At 50.4% G+C, this 20456-nt stretch overlaps 1 protein-coding gene across 11 annotated transcripts in view; it reads left to right on the top strand.

Moving 5' to 3' along the window:
• Positions 1-20456, top strand: part of MSI2 (musashi RNA binding protein 2) — a 392818-nt gene that overhangs the window by 238961 nt on the left and 133401 nt on the right. For all 11 annotated transcript variants that reach the window (XM_053893321.1, XM_053893325.1, XM_053893326.1 and 8 more), the window contains exon 7: positions 10482-10530. In XM_053893321.1, coding sequence (XP_053749296.1) covers positions 10482-10530 — 49 coding nt within the window. The remainder of the gene's footprint in view (positions 1-10481; positions 10531-20456) is intronic.

Consider the following 20456-nt stretch of genomic DNA (forward strand, 5'->3'; position numbering starts at 1 on the left):
GCAGCGGGAAGACGCGCAGAGTTGGGTGCGCCGAGTGTGTCCGCGGGCGTGCACTTGCACGTGGGCATTAGGGCACGCTGAGCCGGCTCTGCAAGGAGGTTGCCAGGGTGGGGTAGTGACCGCGACGGTCATGATGACAGTGTTCTGCGTGTTAGGGACTCACTAGCCACCGCTGGAGCTTTCATAACAGTCCCAGGAAGTGGGACGCGTGGCATTCTCAGGACTCAGGTATAGGAGGGAGTCACAGGGGCTGAGCCCCAAACTGAGTTCTGGGACCCCTCTGCCGGTTCCAGCACTGCCACCAGCTTGCTCTGTGACTTCGGAACAGCCAAGCGACCTGTGGGTTTTCCGAGTTTGCCAATCCTAAAGGAAGAGACCCCTCCCCCTCCCCCCTTTTCCTTTGCTTCTCGAATCACTCCCTCCTCTTCTGAGGCCGCCAAAGGCAACACGTGTCTGTCTTCTTGGTTTATCTCATCAATTCTCTTAACTTTCTGGTAGAGTTTTGTTGTTTTTGTTGCTGTTGTTGTTGTTTAGAGAGAGAGTGCACACGAGCAGGGGAGAGGGGCAGAGGGAAAGAGAGAGGATCTGCCTCCACGCTCAGCACAGAGCCTGACACAGGGCTTGATCCCACAACCCTGGGATCATGACCTGAGTGAAATCAAGAGTCGGACGCTCAACCGACTGAGCCACCCAGGCACCCCTCTGGTACAGTTTTAAGGCAGGTTTATATGTTTTTTCAGGAGGCAGTGACACTACACTGAGCCCTAGGGACTCAAAAACTAGAACACCGTTAAGGGAGACCAGTGGGAAGAGGTAGGGTGGCCTCTGGTTTTAAATCCTGGCTCTACCATTTACTGCATGTATGATTCCAGGCCAGTCACTTATCATAACTTCCTCACCTGTATAATGGGTACGATAATATCTCCCTGAGAGCTTTTCATAATTCAGTGAGCTTTGCATTTGCCTATTAAGCACCAGTAAATGGTAGCTATTGCAATAATCCTTGTTTCTTGTTTCTTAAGAGTCTGATACAACTTGTGCAGTCAGTCTCCGAGCAAGAGGCCTTGCCTTTAGGTAAACAAAATGTCTCATCTCCAGGATAGAGCTGTTTGGAGACCCCACACTCTTCAGTTCCCAAGGACAAGTGTCCGTTTACTAAATTTGTAACTGCTGCCTAATCAACACCAGTGGGTGTTTGTTTGCTAAGTTAAATGAGAAAATGGAATGACCCCACAAGAATAAAAAGAAGTAAAAGTAGGGAAAAATAGGGCTGGTAAAGAAGGGCCTTGCCCACGGGGATGGAACATTCTGGCCATGCTAAGATTTGGGAGCCTTCTATGAAGAGTTTAGGAAATGTACTTGGTGCACTGAATTGTGTACCAATTAAAAAACATGGCTAAAATGGCAAATTTTATGTTAGGTGTATTTTACTAGGAAAAAAAAAAGTTTAGGAGAAACTCAGCCGACGATTTTTCTTGTTATTCAGTTAAAGGCAGGGGTGTGAGTTAAGACATTTCAGGTGGACGCAGTCTAGAAGGTGTTGAGTCTTGGAGTGAAGGGAAAAGTGCAGAGGGCAGCAGCTCCAAAACCCTGGGTGCCTCCATGCCCAGCAGTCCTGTAGGGGAAACACACAGAGCTTGGGGCTGGCTGAGAAGCTTGCATGCCCACAGCAAGGGGGATACAAGAATCTGAGGTGGGGGGTGCCTGGGTGGCTCAGCTGGTTAAGGGTCCGACTCATGATTTGGTTCAGCTTGTGATCTCGGGTCATGGGATCAAGTCCCGCGTCTGGCTCCACGTTGAGCGTGGAACCTGCTTGGGATTCTCTCTCTCTCTCTCTCTCTCTCTCTCTCTCTCTCTCTCCCTCCCCCCCCCAAATAAATAAACATTAAAAATAACAGAATCTGAGACGGGCCTCCAGGCAGAGGCTGGTGGGGTGAGATTTGGACTCATAAGACCAGTGGCTGAGCCCTGGTCTCAGCCCCTGCCAGTTCCAAGACAGCCAGTGAGGCAGCTGAGGCTTGGAGAGTTTGTGATCAGCCCTGTCTCTGCGGGTTGTTGTGACAACCAAAGCGGTAACAGTATATGTGAAAATATTGGTGACGGTGGGAGGAAAGCAGTGGCTTCCTTAGGTTTTCTAAAGTCAGAGACCAAGACAAGGCAGGGAGAGCGCCCCAAAAGCGGCATGTGACAAAGGACCAGCGTGCTCCTGACTTCTCTGGCAGGAGATAAAGAGCCAATGTTTAGGCAGCCGAAGGCCTGTCCAGTATTTACCCCTTTTCCTTGGGGCCTGTTTATTTCTGGGACCCCTCTGCCCATCCCAACTCTGCCTCCGGCTTGCTCCGTGACACACACAGGCTGTGATTAAGCCTCGACTCAGCTGTATTTAGCCATTTAGAACAGGGATTCTCAGCCTTGGCTCCACCTTGGGATCACTGGGGAGCTTTCGACACGGATCTGATTTAACAGGTCCGGGTGTGGCCGCCGCAGCGGGGATTTTAAAAGTTCTTTGGGTGATCCTGGTGAGCAGTCGAGGTTGGAAACCACCCACCTGGATTTCAGTGTGAGCTAAGCATCTTCCAGCCTGCGTCCTTTCCCCTTCTAGCCTCCCTTCTGGGCAGTGACGAACGGTAGATCAACCTCACTCTTCGCAAGGCCGAAGCACACTGAAAAGTCTCATTTCAGAAAAATAAGGCACCGCTGCTGAGCTTTGGGGCAGGAACAGGTTTCTCTCCGGGCTGGTTGGAAGGAGCAGCAGAGAGCAGTGCCACCCAATATTCTGAAACAGCTCCGGGTAAGACAGCCTCCCTCTCGGGCACCAACACCAGGAGCCTCTGTCCTGGGCAGTCCTGCCTCGTATACGAGTCTCCACTCTTGTGACTTTAGTGCCTTGAGTTTATGGAACATAATAAGGTCTGTTAAGCCCTACGCCTTACAGTATGGTATCGCCTTTATGGGCGTTTATTTAAACTAACTCTTGAAGTGTTTGAGTGGGAGCAGGAAGCGAAATTCAAGGGCATGTGTTCTGGGGGAGTTTGAAGAGCTGGGTTTCTTTTTTTCCCTTTCCTCTCTCTCCTGTGTGTCTGACCAGATAATTTAAGGATCATTTGAAGTGCCATTTCCTGCTCTGTTCTTGGTACGTATGGCGTGTGGGTGTGCATATTTGTATCCCAAAAGGAGTGGGAAATTTCTCAGCATGTGTTGGCCACAGCAGAGCTCTGGAACGTCCTGACAGAACAGAGTTTGGAAGGACCCGTGGTGAATTGGATGCTCCTAGATGTCGTCCAAGTGGACTCCGTGGTCCGGTTTAGCGTTCTAGGTGCAGATTCCTTGTGAGTGGATCTTAGGTGGCCCGCTTCATAGTTTCCTCCTTTCGTAGATGAGAAACTAAGGACAGAGAAGGGAGGTGACTTATGTCCATGAGATCCCAGTGGAGCTGGATTAGAACCTGGATCCTGCCCGTGCTTTGTGCAACGCTGCCTGCCCCCCTCCACTGCCTCTCAGCACCTGTGGAGTTAGTACCAGCAACTGAATCCCCTTCAGGTGCCTCCTGGGGACAAGTTTTCTGCATCCCAAATCAGCCTCTCTCGCCTCCTGTGTACTTGGGGAGCCAAAACTGCAGGCAGAAGAAACAGTGGTCTGATGGCACACTCCAGGGTCCCAACCTTTGGCCAACCACCTTGACCAACAGAATTTACGGCATCTCTTTCTAGGAGTTTCTTTGCTTTGTGACTTCAAAGGTTTCCTCTTCGGCTGTCGCGTGAGTTGGGCTGGCTAAAGCCTCACCTCTGGATGTGATCAATACCGAATGGCGACTTCCAAATTCACCCAGCAAGAATGTCTGGCTCACAGTAAACCTTTTGCCTCACTATACGGAGGGTTCATTCATTCATTAAATGAATTAGGATTAGAGAGGCATCACCCACTGACTTGAGTGCTAATTATTGCTGATTTTCACGGTGCTCATTTAGTGAGGAACATGTTGCCAATTTCCCCTGGCGCTTCTAGGATCTCTGTCTGCAACCTTGTTGCGAGGGTGACATTTAGAAGTAGTCCCTTCCCACCCTAATACCTGTATTCCACTTGGAATGTGTAACATGACAGTTTCATACTCAGCCCACGTGCCACATTTTACCTCCTTCCAATTTTTGTCTTGCCTTTGTTCATTGTCTAGTATTATTTGAGACTGTGTATCTTCCAGTAGATGAAAAAAAAAATTTTTTTTTAAACAGGGACCATGTACAAGTTACCCATTGCCACAGGAATGCCGGGAAACAAACAGTCACAAAACCTCAGCAGCAGACAATAGCTGTTCATGTCACCTGCCTGGAGTCCACTGGAATGGTTCTGCTGATCTTGGCTGGGCTCACTTGCATGTTTTGGGTCACGTGCCTGTTTTAGGATTGACTGAGGGGACTTGGCCCAGCTCCACATGCCTCTCACCCACTAGCCAGCTAGACTGGGCATGCCCTTCTCATGGTGATGGCAGAGAGAGAACAAGCAGAATCGTGAAAACCTTCCCCAGGCCAGACCCAACGTGGGCATACCTCCATCTCATTTTGCTGACCATAAGAAGTCAAGTTCAGACACATGGGATGGAGAGAGAGACCCTGCCTCTTTGGGGAGAGGAACTGCAGAATTACAGAACTCAAGGTTTGGGGCCATCAATGCAAACAGTCTGCCATGGTCCGATGTAATTTGCCTCTTACTTGTACTTAGGCCAGTGCTCTCTGCAAGTAGGGAGTGCTTAATAAATACATGTCGCATATAAGTAAATAAAGTTGACATTAGCTCAATCTTCTAATCAAGATTGAGTTGGCTGCATGATGTAGGCATTTGCTAGTTTATCTGTTAGAAGGAAAGTTTCCGTCATCCTGGTAGAATCCAGATGTCTCTTGCGTTAGGTTCAGGGACAGCTTGGTTGTCACTAAGAAGTTTCTCTTTTTGTCATCTTTTCCATGGTCGAATCTACTGTCATTGTTTTCAGGATCTATCTTAGGATGTAAATGTATGAGAGACAAGGAACAGAGGGGGAAGACAGTTTCCACACCAACGTGTGTCAGCTGCCTCTGGAAGAGAAATTTTGTCCCATGTACTGAGCATTGCCATGGAATCAGACACTCTAGGGGTGAGGCCCGGGAGATCTGCGTTTTAAACAAGCCAGGTGATTCTGACACGGATGAAGTTTGGGGAGTTCTGCCCCAGCCCCCATGGGCCGTAGAGGTCAAGGCATAGCTCCCCACCGATGACCCTCAGCTGTGGTGTGTGGTGCTACTCGCCTCTGAGGATGTTACAGTGTGGTCCGAACCGGGTGAAGGCAGAAATACATGTTTAGGACTTTCTGGTGTTGAAACAAACAGGGAGACATCCCCAGCCATCTTATTTAAAAGTTACTTTAGGGGCGCCTGGGTGGCGCCGTCGGTTAAGCGTCCAACTTCGGCTCAGGTCATGATCTCACCGTTTGTGGGTTCGAGCCCCACGTCGGGCTCTGTGCTGACAGCTCAGTCTGGAGCCTGCTTCGGATTCTGTGTCTCCTTCCCTCCCTGCCCCTCCCCTGCTTGTGCTGTCTCTCTCTTTTTCTCTCAAAAATAAATAAAACATTACAAAAAGTTTTTAAAGTTACTTGACCTTGCTTGTTCGCTCAATATGCTTCCAGTGCCAGGCTGCATTGGGAGCCTGTCCTAAGTTATTAAAGAGTACTGTCAAGGTTGGAGCAAGCTCCTTCTCTCAAACCGGACCAAGCGTGGGCCAGGATGTGGGACAAAGTATGGTGAGGTTCAGATATCTCCTCCCCTTCTCGATCCCTCCAGGGACAACCCCAACCCCTGACCACTAGGCCCATGGACCCCCACCTCTGGTATAAAGAAATATGTAAGCCTGGTGAGGGCACCATCACCACAAAATAAATACCAGTGCTAGTCTAACAAGAGTTCATGGTGTTTTCTACTTGAGGTCGGAAAAACTCCTGTGTCCAGTCCCCAACTCTCTGTGTTCTAGAACACCAAATGAGGTCTGGTCTTTATGTTGAAGTTGATGACTCTGTACAGCCAACTGATCTACCTGGGTTTCGTGCGCGCGCGCGCGCGTGTGTGTGTATGTGTGAGAGAGAGAGAGAGACACACGCACAGAGACAGAGACAGAAACAGAGAGAAAGACAGACAGAGACACAGTTCTCAGTCTGCTTTTTTCTAGGGTTGACTACCAGTTACCTTGACTTTGCTCCTCATTCCCCCGTGATGCAGACTCACACAAGCTGCTTCTGTTTGATTCACATAGAACCGTGAGAAACAGCCCCGTATGTGAGGCCGTGTTTTTCATTCTATTCAGTCTTTGTATATTCAAATTCTCCCAGTTTCAGCTCTTGCTGTTCTGCCAGATTTCCATTGCATTGATGGCTTCTCTGAATTAATAAGTGTTTTGCAATCGCTGAAAAGTTTTCTCTCCCCCCGGCCCCTTCCCCAAGCACCGGGTCTTATCCATATTGATTTTTTTTTTTCTTTCTCTTTCCTCTCTAGCTATTTCTCAGATGTTTTATTCTGTAAAGTGTTAATAGAATTTTTCTTTCGCTGTGACATTTTATCTATTCAGGAGGTCTTTGCGAGTCCCATTGTGCAACTGGACTATAGAGGAAACAGCTCTATTCTCTACGACAATGGTTGCCCTAAAAAACATACACAGATCCTCCCCCTCGCTCCCCAGGGTGGAGCATATGTTGGGAGGGTAGCGTCAGAAAACACCCAAACTTTGGAAGGAAAAGAGGGAGCCAACTACGCACTGTTGAAGGGGGCGGAGGGCGTTGAAAATACTTTTTTTTTTAATTCAAAATATTTATTTCCTAAGGGGATCTGAGTGTCAGGACCAAAACATGGCCAACACAGAAGGGAAGCTGTTTTCCTTACTGTTAGGCATTTTTAGCTCAAAATAAGGGCTTGGCAAGCATCTCAGAAAATGTGGAGATGGGTGTGAAACAGATGTCACGTTTACCTGCGCGACACCCAGCAGGCATCACCCCCCACCCACCCGCACCCCAGGCATTGGAATTCTTACCGAGGCCCTGGGGTCTGAATCTGCAATACCATATGCTCAAGTGTGACTGCTCTGTGTACAAACAAACCAGTTGATCTTCTGGTGGTTTTGCTTGAGTGGTGCACGGAGGCAGACGGCTGTGGTGTGTGTGGCCTCAGCAGGTGCCTGGGGGGCCATCAAGCCTGCCCGGCCGTGGAGGGGTCTGGTGAAGGCACCCCATCTCCAGCCTAGCATCACTTACCCCCCTCGGCCTGCTGCCCGGTGGAGACAGAGTAGCTCCTTGCTGGCACGGCAGTCACCGTGCAAGGCCATTGTCCTCCCAGTAACTGACTTTGAAAACGGGGACCAGAAGGGGAAGGCCCCAGGAGCCTGTTTGTTCAGACTCGGTTGCTTAGCAACAAAGGGGGGGGGGGGCTGACTCCGGAAGGGATTTTTAAGCTAGGCCAGTCCCTTCGAGGGTTATGTCTGGCTGGCCTACCCCCTCTTCCATTCTTACCTTGACTCTGCTTCCCGCCTCCCCCCCCCCCCATTCTATTTGATAGCATCTGGAAAAATAGATTTGATTTGTCTGGAGGCAGCATTTTAAGCCTGGTTTTATTGCTTTGCCCAGTGTCTTCCCCTCCATCAGAGATTGTAGTCTGGGAGGAGTGACGAATGAATGGCCTGTGATTCCCTTTCTCGGTTGGCTTAGCTCTGGCCCCCAAACTCATTTGTGAGCCTTTGAGCTCCAGTGAGCAGTGCTCAGTCCTTCCCAACCACACACATGCCGACATTGCCCCAAGCACAGAGCCCTTTGGCTAGGGCTTTGCCCAGGACCACATGGGTTGAGTTGTAGTTTTAGTGCCAATCTTGGGCACAAAATGAATGAGGAGACCAGGCTGCTTACCTGGCCAAACCAGGTACAGTCCCCAGGTGAGTAGCTGATTGGCTCGGACCGCACCTGTACTAAAGGTGTGCATTTTGTGGAAGAATAAAGAATTAGATCATAAGTACAAGGAGTGGAATTCAAAAGCCAAATCTGGTTCAGTGAGGGTGACTTTCTTGAGGTCTACATGGGAATGGAGTGTGGATCCTGAAATCTTATTGCTGGAAATATCCAAAAGGGTTGCAGGATGCCTGGAAAGACCGAGGGAGGGATAGGAAGAGAGACAGAGGATGCCTTTGGTGTTTTCTTCTCTTTGATATTTTTGAAAAGGCCCTAGCATAAAGGTATTAGTCTGCCGGGGCAGCCACAACAAAGTACCACAGACTGGGTGGTCAAACAACAAAAATTTATTTTCTCACTCTTCTGGAGGCTGAAGTCCAGCCTTGGCAGACTTGGTTTCTTCTGAGCCCTCTCTCCTTGGCTTGCAGACAGCCCCCTTCTCTCTGTGTCCTCAGGTAGGCTTTCCTCTGTACCCGTGTCCAGATTTCCTCTCCTTATAAGGACCCCAGTCAGTACTGGATCAGGACCCGCCCTAATGACCTCACTTTAACTCCATAACCTCTTTAAAAACCCTATCTCCAAATACAGTCACATTCTGAGGTACCGGGGGTCACGACTCCAACGTCAGAGTTTGGAAGGGGGCACAATTCAGCCCATGATAATCAAGATGTTAAATTTCCATTGTCTATAACCAGAAACAATTTAAATATCCACAGAAGGATTAATTGAGTAAGCTATAGTTTCTCACTCCGTGAAATATTATGCAGCAGTCAAGGTCGTATTGATAATACCTCACACCCATCAGGATGACTACTACCAAAAAACTCCCAGAAAATAACAAGTGTTAGCCAGGGTGTGGAGCAATTGGAACCTTCGTGCCCTGTTGGCGGGGATGTAAAATGGAACGGCCACTGTGGCAAAACGGTATGTCAGTTCCTCAGAAAATTAAAAACCAAGTTACCATATGATCTAGCAATTTCATTTCTGGGTATACATACCCAAAAGAATTGAAAACAGGGACTCAAGGAGGTATTTGTACACTCATGCTGTATAGCGGCACTATTTACAATAGCTAAGACCGAGTATCCATCCATCGACAGACGAATGAATAAGCCAAATGTGGTATTCACATACAATGGAATATGGCTGAACCTTGACGACATTATGCTCAGTGGAATAAGCCAGTCACAAAAAAACAAATACTGTGTGTTTCTACTTCCATGAAACATAGTAGCCCCCCCCCCTTATTCGTGGTGTCCATTACCCCCAATCAACTGTGGTCCTAAAGCTGATGATCCTCCTGACGGATCATCAGAAGGTCAGTAGCAGCCTAACGCTACGTCACATGCCTCCGTCATTCATCTCACTTCCTCTCATCACGTGGCATCTTATCCTCTCTCTTCATCAGTGACAGTACAATAAGATGTTTTGAAAGAGAAAGACCACATTCACGCCACTTATATTACAGCATATTGTAATTGTTCTCTGTTATTATTAGTTACTATTGTTAAATCCATTACCGTGCCTAACGTATAAATTGAACTTTATCATAGGTGTGTATGGACAGGAAAAAACATCGTGTATCTTGGGTTGGGTACTGGCCACAGTTTCGGGCATCCACTGGGTGCCTTGGAATGTATGCCCTTGGACACGGGGGGACCTCTGTACTTGGAGTAGTCACAGTCAGAGACAGCAGACAGAAGGGTGGTTGCCGGGGGGCCGAGGGGGACCGAGGGGGATGAGGGGGTGGGGAGTTATTATTTGATGGGGGTAGAGTGTCAGTTTTACAAAATGAAGACTTCCGGAGATGGACGGTGGGGATGATAGTTCAACGTTATGAATGCATTTAATACCACTGAACTGTGCGCTTAAGAACAGTTAAGATGGCAACTTTTATGTTATGTGTATTTTACCATGATCAAAAAAATTGGGGAACAAAACAGATAATATTCACAGTGTGAATCTGGGAAGTGTTTGCAATATTGTAATAGTATATTAAAAAAAGAACTAGGGGAAAATTCCATATACAGTATGATTTAAACTATATTAAAATAGGCATAAGGTTTTTTTAAAGGCAAAAACTGAAGGGAAATACACCAGATGTTAACTGTGGTTGTACTAGGCAGAAAGATAGGAAAGGCAGTGATCTTTTTTTTCCAATTTTTTGTGTTTTCACGTAATTTTTTTTAAATGTTTTAAAATTTATGTTTATTTTTGAGAGAGAGAGAGAGACAAAGTGCGAGCAGGGGAGGAGCAGAGAGAGAGGGAGACACAGAATCTGAAGCAGGCTCCAGGCTCTGAGCTGTCAGCACAGAGCCCGATGCGGGGCTCAAATTCACAGACCACAAGATCATGACCTGAGCCGAAGTCAGACGCCCAACCGACTGAGCCACCCAGGCGCCCCTTCACATAAATTTTAATGAGCACCTATGGCTTTGATAATGGAAACCACCCTTCCCCCCCCCAATATATCACATTTCAAATGTGTTGTTAAAATTCCTAAAGCAGACCCCATTGTGTATTTGTTTTGCAGGTGGAGGATGCAATGCTGATGTTTGATAAGACGACCAACAGGCACAGAGGTAAGAGCCCCCGTGGAGGAAGGCTTCCCTTCTGTCAGTTGGCCGTCTGTTGAAGGTCTGTATTCATGGAGGGACACCACAGCACAGAATCCAGATACCGGACAGTTAAAAATCGGCCACGCCCAACCCGTGTTCCGACACACCTTTCTAACCCTGGCTTTCTTGGTCTTTGCTAGACCTGAACACTAAGTGATCCGAGTGGAAATTATTCACAGCAATTACTCAGTTGAGTTCTCGATTTGCATTGGAGGAGGTGGTTTAGAAGCACACCGGCAACCTGAAGAGCCAGAAAAGAAGGTTTATTCAACCTGCGATTGCAGGATTGGCAGTGCCCTGTGCACATCTGGAATGTTTAGAGGGCACTGCGCCTCCTCGTATTTTCCCCTGTGCTCTTATTGTCCTATCCATGTTCTAGAAAACGGGTCTCAACTTGGGGTCTGTGAGCCTCCGAAATGGCACACGGAATGTTTTATGTTTGCGCTTTTCTTGGGAAGCGATGCGTAGCTTTGAACAGATTCTCAAAGTGGTCTCTGACCTCCATGCCTCCCGTTCCCCAAAAAGGAACACGTTGAAATGACTGCTTTAAACAGAAAATTGGACGAATCTAGAAAATCCTCCCAGAGGAAGTAGAGTCCAAGCTTATGGCTTAGCGTTCCATTCTCCTGCTCTCCGGAAACCCCTGGTATCTGGGGCTCCTAGAATCAGGGCGTTAATGGGCAGAGCCTCAGAAAGGAGGTGGCAGGAAGCAGCGTTCTTGAGAGAAGCCGGAGTGAGCAGTGTTTCCTTGCCACTCGGATTGCATTTGGATGTTTCTCGTGTTGTTTACATTCTTGCTGTCACCTGTGATTAGAAGCAGTTACCCAGCGCCGACTGTATGTCTCTCCTGTTGGGAGCAGGCAGGCTGAGTGAAAGGGAGGAAGGAGGGTGGGAGAAGGAGGGGCTGTCCTCAGTGTGCCTGGCAGTCCGGCTTCCTGTGCATCCATTGACAGCAGCCTCAGAAGGGAAAGTAGAAAATCGGGTGGAAAACTGGGTCTTCGATGGTGTATGTGGGGAAGGAATGGGGAGGGGTGGAGGATGAAGAGGCGGGGTGGGGGGGAGGCAAGGGAGGAAAAGAAGAGCTTACAAGTGTGGAATGATTGCTTTGTCCTCTGCCTTGCCCAGCATCACGAGGGACGAGAGAGCAAGGGGCCGGGGGTGCGGAGACGGACAATTCATGATTATTCTCCACCATCATCCTTAGGGGAGGTACAGGGGGTTATCTGAGCACTGTTTTCACAGGCATCGTGTATTCTCATCTCCACCGCAGCGCCGTGACTTTGGGAAAATCACTTCACTCCTTTATCTTCTTTACCTCAGTTTATTCATCTGTAAAGTGGGGATAATATTAGTATTTCCCTATAGGGTTGTTTGGAGAGTTGGAGTGCCACGCACATCACCTGTGCGCAGGTTATTATGATTGTTTTCACCATCATCACCTCCGCGTGGTGTGTGAGGTGACCGAAACTCAGAGGAGGTAGGGGATCCACCCAAGGTCAGAGCAGGGACTCCTCTCTAGGACTGCTGATTTCAGATTCGGCCCTTTCTCTGTGGTCTCCACATGGGGACGGGTGTGTTAAGAAGAATGTTTTCATCTATTTACTTTCAGGGTGGGCGAGGCCCGTCTGAATGTGGCACTAGAGTTCAGTGCTAGAATTCACGCTCCTGGGAGATTCCTGAGTGGCGTCTATAGGCAGTAGTGTTGAATATCCACGAATAAAGGTATTTCTGAGCTCCTGCTCTGGGTCAGGCCGTGTTGGAGAGGAGAGTAAATCATCTTGTGCAAACTTCACAGCTGTGCTGGGGAAAGAGCTGTGTCATCTGGGGGACGTGAGAGGGCCGGTGACTCTCCGTGTTACGTTACTCGGCTAATAGCAGACAGAGGCAGGTTCACCCTGCGGGCACCGGGCCCCTGAGGAAGTGCCAGGCAAGATTCTCCCTTATTTCTGACCCAGACGCCTCCTGCTGTGGGTGGAGCCTCTTTCCTTGCTCCCAGGCGCTGGGTGCCGTGATGGGGTGGTGGCCCCTCTGTGATTCCTGTCTTGAGCTGGAGGGAGGTCCGTTTTATGGCCCCCTGCTCAGAGAGGCTCCAGGGATGGCATTGATCGCTCTCTCATGACTCCTGGGGCCACTGGCAGGAAGAAGGGTGGGCACAGCCCCGAGCACATGCTCAGTGCACCCCAGCCACGGCAGGGCCTGCCCAAGCATCCTTCTGCCCTGCCAGAGGTGAGATTCCTGCAGTGGATGTAGGACTCTTTGCATAATTCGTGGAGCCAGAACAAGGTGAAAGACGGGGCCTCTTACTCAAAAGTTATTAAGAATTTCAAGGTGACAGAGCATTCAATCCAGGACAAAGCCCTTCTGAGCGTGGGGCCGGCTGTGGGTGGCTGCACACCCAGGGGGCCAGCCAGAGTGGATGTGGTCCTGGGGGCCCCCGCTGGCAGGGTGGGGAAAGAGAAGGCAGGAGGGAAGGAGGCCCCAACATCCTGCGTCCCCTTTCCTCCTGTACAGAAGTCTGCTCCCTGGGGTTCTTTCTGTGTAGGGCTTTGGCCCCTACACACTTTCCAGCACCTCTGAATAGCTGAGGAGTTTCTCTTTGAACTGGGTGCTAAAGCTGGGTTAATACTTAAGTGGTTCAGAGCATTTCGGAGAGGAAAGAATTAAAAAAAAAAAAAAAGGCACATATCACAACAGAGACACGAGTCCTGCGTGTGGGACAAGTGGGCCCCACATCCCTGATGGAATGTACATTTGGAATCAGGTGATAAGCCCAAGAACATAAAATCCTCCTGCAGCCACCTTGGCCCAACCTTACCTTCACCTCCTCAGCTTCCTGTTTCCCATTATCTTATCAAGAAGAAAGTGCTGCCGTAGCAGAAGTTAAGGACACCTCTCGGGCTGGCACAGCCTCCAGCTCTCCTCTTAAAGAGGTCCACACTGTTCACCCCGCGGGTGGCCACACAGCACGCACGGCACCTTCCCTTTCCCCCCCTCGCAGCTCCCAACACCGCCCCGCTGCGCAGCCTGGGGCTAGCGCACCTGTGCGCCCTTGGAGCTGAGACTGCTGCCTTCCAGGAAGGCTGCACGTTTGGTTGGGCCTGGGGTCCCGGGAGTCGGGTCCGCCAGGCTCGCGGGACCCTCTCCGAATACTCTTGCCGCTGTGAGCCAGAGCTCGGGGCGGAGTTTCCACTTCCCGCCGCACAGTGGCTCCCCCCCTGCCCCTGTCCCTCATTTGTTCCCCCAGGGACAGGGTGGCCCTCCGTTACATCTGTTCACAGAAGCGACAGCCTGTGTTTCTTCCCCTCTTACATCTGTCCTTGGACCTCCCTAGCACCCTGGGAAAGAATCCAGGGGACAGGAGACAACAAGCCCTCCGGGGATGTAAGTCCTCCCCCCTGGAAGCAGGAAGAAGGTCATTCAGCACGTGACTCCCACAGGAGGTGTGCAGTCTTCTCCCACTTTCTCCTTCGAGCAGACCTCCTTCTGGCTCCTGCTGCTCCCTTGATGCCGAGTTAGGGCACCTTTCCTAACCTCTCGGGACACCTCCGGGTCCTCCTCGGGAAGGTGGGGGAGCCGGGACAAGCTCTGAGACCTGAAGTATGTTTTCTGGCTTTTTAGCCTTTTAACTGAGAGAATGTCCAAGATTAAGTCCTTTGTCATTCTTCTTGTTTTAGCTCGGAGAGGGAGGTAAGGGGCTGTATCTGCATCCCTGGAGATGGGGATTAGCACGCAGGAGTGCCCTCTCGGGGCAGCGGAGGGGCTGATCTGTGAGGCCCCGGGGAATTCTGAAGCTAGGCCCTTGCACAGCTGCAGTGAGAGGGCTGACCTTATATGCTGACCTGTCACAGGATGCAGCCCACCCTGGGAAGCACGTGTGACCTTGGGCTTGCACTGAGGACATCCTAGAGGAGACAGACAGCTGGGGGCCCTCTTCCAGCAGTCCTGCCAGCAGATCCTGAAGGGCGGGGGGGTCTGGGTATCCCATGACAGCACATGCCACGGTGGTACAGTGGGTTCTGTGCTAACCAGGCCATGCTAACCCTCTTGGTAGAAACCGCCAGCCCTTCCCGAGCAGTTATATCCCACGTGCTTAGCGCAGCGCCTGCACGTACTGTTGAATCTTTACGACGGTCACTGGTGAACCCAGCTGCCCGGAGTCCCCAGTTGGACGTAAACCCAGCCTGTCTGACCCGGAGTCCTTGCTCTTGGCTGCTTCGCAAGCATGGTGCTAGGCAGTGGTTGAAAGCAGGGAGACTGGTGGTTTTAAGTCTCAAGTACCTCCTCGTTACTGGTCCTTCTCCACCTGCCCTTCTTGCTGGACCATTTCAGGTGGGAAAACTGAGGCATGTAGAGCGTTGGAGGGCCGGCCGCACGCAGGTGTCTGCGGCCAGGTGGGAGCTGAGCTTCTGAAGCCTTCCACGAGTTTCTTTGTGCACAAGGGGAGAAAAAGAAGGTGGCTTTCCAGTTTTTGCAGAGTCCTTTCATTTGCTCTCTCAAAGCCTTTGGAGGCGGTCTGAGAAATATGGGGCTGATCATCAAAGGGTTTAATCGTTGGGGGAAAGTTTGTTGCTTTCTCCTTGCAAAACTCAGATAAGATCTTGAATTCAGCATTAGGTATTGATCCCAGAGAGGGGCTGGCGGGGAGGGTCTGGAGGGAAGATACAGCACAGTGTCCTTCCCGATTTGCCCTTTGGGAGGCACAAGGCTGAGGGGTGAGCCAGAGGGACCGAGGGAGGGTGGAGTGGTTTGGATCTGTCCCCACTGTCATCAGCCCCGTTTGAGCAAGCGGAGGAACGCGGGGATGTTGGTTGCTGAAACACATCTCACATTCACCTCCTTGCCGGGGAAGGGAGCCCCCGCCGTGAATGTCCTTCTAGGGGCGGCCTCCACTCGTCTTCCCTCCGAACCCAGCCTTCCAGGCTGAACCATGTCTGGCCCATCAGGGAGAGCTGGGTGGTTGGGGGCCCAGTGGAAAACAAGTCGGGTGTCTTTGAAGCTTATGGGATTGCCTGGTGAGGGTCAGCTGGAGAGGGAAGGAGTACAGAGGAGAGGCTTGGAGACAGGCCTTCTCACTCCCTGCGGCTTCCATTACCCAGCAGGCCTGTTTGCTCCAGAACGTTGCCAGAGGCAAAGGGCCGGATACACTGAGAGGAAAATGAAGCTCAGTATGCTGGAAGACTCCCCTCACCGCTGTTAACGGTTGCTCATTAAGTGCAATGCTAATGGCTTTGGAGAGGATCAACAGCTCTGAGAACTCACAGGCTCCCCAGCAGGCCGCTCCGCGGCACTGACCTCAGCCGAGGCGGTTTTGTGACCCTCCAAGAGCACCATCAACGGCAGGCCCGCTGCTTGGAGGGTCCTTTTCCAGGGTGGCTGTGCCCTATCAGGAGCTGCCGGGCCGGAAGGGCATCCTCGTGGGCCCCATGTGGGAGAAGAGGGAGAAGCTCTCTGGGCTGCGGGGCTGAGCTCCCCCTCTCCCTCGAAGCTTGCACGGCATCTCCATCCCGAAAAGCGGTTGGCTGCCGTTGAAGGTCTCCGTAATTTGCGTAATCGGTTTATTTATTAAAATGGTGCCAGTAAGAGGTAGCTGAAACTGTGATAGAAGATAATGCCTTTCTAAGGAGGAAAAACAGCCCTTAATGTCCTGACTACCTGCCAGACACGCACTTTTTGAAATTGACCTCTGACGTCCAGACTGTTTTATAGACGCTAAAGATGATTCAGGATCGTGCTGTAATTATTTGTTCACTGCTGCCTGTTTCCCGAAGTTGAGGAAGGGGATGTAAAAGGAGCTTCACACAGGTGTAAACTAAATGAAAAATTCAAAGGCATTGCTTTCTTCGAGGGTGTAGGGTGTCAAAGATAATGTATGCATGTGTTTTTCCTAGTGACAGTCTAACATTCTGACCTTACTTAGGAAAGGGGGTTGGGACTCTACAGCCCGTAGATGGCACGTTATGGGATGGAGGAAGAAGTCCCTCTGGGTGGGAGAGGGTTGTTGGAGGGGGCAGGAGGGGTGGCAGGGATGCCTGGAATCACAGCTAGTGATGACACTTGGCAATGTGACACGAGGGCCTCAGTGCCCACGCCAACGTGATGTCCACCCGCTGGAGTCATGCCTCTGCAGGGTCCCCACCTCTTACATCTGCCTCTCATCTGCTGTGCGAGCTGCCGATGGTGTTGGGCACCCATCGCGCCCCGCCCCAAGTCTGAGGTATATCAAAGGGTTTATTGGAAGCCTGTAAACCAGGAGCTTGATCATTATTAGTATCGATCCCAATTCTGTACCCGCAGCCGGTCTGCTCTAGGCCACGAACACCAACCAAGGGTCTTGGCCGCACAGGACTTTCAGTCTAGTCTTAGGATGATGTGGCCACCACGCGTGCCACTTGGGCTCTTTACTGCAAGTAAAGGGTCTCGATCGGGTCAGGTGACAGAGAATCTTCTCTCCCCAGAATAGCCCATATAAGTGAGTGTGAGGCAACTGCTTAGGAAAATTACTGATAAGCCAGGCGTCTAGGAGAAGATGTTCAGAATAGGGTAGAAACTCAATATGACTGAGTCTCCTTCGGTCCACCCTGGTTAGAAGGGACATGGGGAGCGGGGCGAGGGTGGCTGGCGGTGACGTTAATGGCTGCCTTTGGGTGCTTGGAGAGATTCTTTTGGAAAACACGTGCATTCTTGAAGTTGGGCACGCTCTAGTTAGAACAGGGAAGAGGACAGCCAGTACCTCTCCCCTAGATGGTCAGGACCCAGGGTTCTGTGCTCCTGCCTGGGCTCATTCTAAAGGCAGGGCTGTGTAAGGGGGGTGAGCGTGCTTGTGTGTGCCCACCACGATGGGTGTACCCCAGCCTCCTCACTCCCTTGTGGGGCCTGGCCCTGGGACAGTGCGCCTTTGTCCCTCCACCCAGAGCACATTTCCCCCAAGGCCTGACCTGTCACCTGACGCATCTCGGGACCTCCTCCGGTCTGCCAGGAATATGCAGCAATGGAGGGTGGAAGGAGGGGAGAGGGGTCCAGAGCTGCAGCCCCCACCCTGAGCCGTCTCTCAGAGACCAGCCCCCAGAGCTGTCTGCACATTTTATTTTCCCTTTAAATAAACACCATTAGCCTTCCCGAGAAATTGGTGCAAACATGACCTCGCAAATAACCAATTAAAAGGGCAGGGTTGAAGGGGAATGTGCGTTTGAAAACATGTAGAGAGGAGGCCGTTAAAGATTCCCGGATTACCCCAGCCCCGCCAACATCGATCTGAGACCTTAATTTTATTTCTGACAGGAAGCAAGGGGAGCGCTTTAATTTTTTTTTCCCCGAGCTAACTAAATTCCGGAAGCGCCCATTCCGGCACTGTCTCTTGAGATATTAATCAACACAGTAGCTGGGTTTCTGTTCACCTGCTTTTCTTTGTAGACGCGGAGGAATACAAAGCTCTCAACTCCCTAGCAACGGGGCCGGGGGACAGGGGCGCCCAGCGCAAGGGGGAGCCTGCATAGCCGGGGGAATTTGGCACCCTGGGTGCCCCGCATTTTCTGGAGCTGAAGTATAAATCTTAAACTTCTTTCCTTTGGAATAAAAGCCCTGGCACCGAAACGGTGGTGAGCTAATAGGTCTTCCTGCCTCCCTCCTGGCTGCGGCCCCACGGAAGCAGAAAGGGAGTGGGCCCAGGGTCAGCAACTTCATTGACCCAGAAACGGTTTTTTTGTAGAGAGGGACAATGAGGCTTTTGTTGGGCCCTGTTCCCATAGAGGCCCAGGCTCTGACTCTCACGACGTGTTTTAAGATCTCGGTGAGGGCAGGGGGTGGAGGCCTGAGGGGAAAGGAGCCTCCAGCGCGGCCACTTGATTAAAAGCACCCCCTTTCTTAGCGCCCTGGCACTGCTAGGGGCCCAGGAACCAGCACCCTGGACGGGCACCTCCCTCGGGGACTGGAGCTTCCCAGGGGAGCCTCGTTGCTGTGCAGCTGTGGACTTGAGCTTCTGTTCAGAGCTTTGCTGCTCAACAGATGTGCGTTAGCCCGTCCACATCTCTGTGCGGGCAATGGTGTACTGCGGGACCCAAGCTTTGCGGGCCCTCCCAGCTCCCCACAGGTGTCATCTCGGGCAAGTTGCTGAAGAGCTTTGAGCCCCGTTTGGCTCACTCGTGGAGGTGATACACCTGCTCTGTAATGAGTGAAGTGAGTTGGCTTATAACATGCCCACGATAAGCGTACCTCATTTCTTTACTCTCCCCCTTAAGGAAGACCGTCGGTTTAACTTCTTTTAGCAAACAAACTACAGTCTGTGTTTGAGTCTTTGAAGACCCTGATCTTTAAAACAACCTTTCCCTCTCCTTCACGCACAAAGCATACGTTTGCAGATGCGTGGAATATTTCTGAAAGGCTACCCACAAAACTGGTCACAAAGCGTTAGAATGGCATAGTGGTTAAGAGCACATGTTCCGGGGGCCCCAGGGTGGCGCAGTTGGTTAAGCGTCCAACTCTTGGTTTCGGCTCAGGTCATGATCTCATGGTTTGTGAGTTTGACCCCCACATCAGGCTCTGGGACTGACTGCACGGAGCCTGCTTGGGATTCTCTCTCTCTCTCCCTCTCTCTCTGTCCCTCCTCTGTTGCTCTCTCTCTCTCTCTCTCAAAATAAATAAACGTAGAGGAAGAAAAAGAGCACATGCTCTGGAGTCAGGCAGCTGGTGTTTGAATCTGAGCTCTGCGATGTAATAGCTGTGTGACCTTGGGCAAGTCACTTACCCTCTTTGGGATTCAGATTCCTCATTTATGAAATAGAAACGATGACATCGGGTCAGCCTGAGTCTTGCAGTGGTTAATAAGCATAAAGGGCTTGGAACAGTCTCTGGCCATAAATAGTTAGCACCTGAATGTGTTTTAGGGGCATGTGCATATACTCACAGATACAAGTTTACATAAATAAGAAACAGCGTTTGCTTCCAGGAAGAGGACTGAGTGACCAGTGGTACAAAGATATGGAAAAACATCTTATCGTATACTTATTTACCTTTTGAATTTTTGTACCATGTGCATTTATTACCTATTCAAACATTTACTTTTTTAGCGTTTAAGCTTTTCAAACTCATTCCAATTTGAATTGTAAATGCAGTGATATAACAACATGAGGGAGAGTTTTCGAAAGAAAAACATTCACCTCATCCCAGCTCCCTTACACAGTAACTGTTGTCACTTCTACCTTGTTCCTGACATTTGCGTCAGTATTTTAAAACTTGGTTGTAATTATGGGGTTGGGACAACATGTGGCATCTCATGCTTAGTTGAACGGGGTGTGGGCCCCGTCTCTTTAGAGTTTTGTCTCCTGCCAGGGAGAGGGACCAAGCTGATCCAAAAGAACAAAATTTGATTAAATGCACCCAAAAATTCTTTACAACTCTGAGTCGCCTCTTTTTTAGTTTCCATAAACACAGAGTCAGATAGATAGATGAGGATTCTCTTAGTAGTTTCTGGTCCTCCCAGACAATGTGCTATTAATAGAATAGCCAGACTGCTCCCCGTCTGGAAAGAAACATGGTTTGCTTGAGTTTATCCCAGACCGGAGGGGAGAGAAGTCAAAGGGGAGACCCTCCATTCCAGAAGTTCAAAATGGGTCTTAATTAAAGAAGAAAGTTAAAAGCATTTTCCTAACCAAGTCGTGATTAATAAACACGTGGGAACCTTACATAATATGGCAAACGCAGACTCCTCCTCTGTGTCCCTGTTGCTGTAGCTGAAAAGTCACAGCAAGTACCCCGTTAATGAAGGTAGTGAGGTGTCTGGGTCATGTGACAAAGGGGTGAGAGGTTAGGTCTAAAGTCACACTACTGGGTTCAAGTTCCAGCACTACCACCGATCAGCTGTGTGACCCTGGGCAAGTTATTAAGCTTCTCTGAAC

This window comes from Panthera pardus, unplaced genomic scaffold (assembly GCF_024362965.1).
Source record: "Panthera pardus isolate Hobbes unplaced genomic scaffold, ASM2436296v1 HiC_scaffold_3, whole genome shotgun sequence".
Taxonomy (NCBI): Eukaryota; Metazoa; Chordata; class Mammalia; order Carnivora; family Felidae; genus Panthera; species Panthera pardus.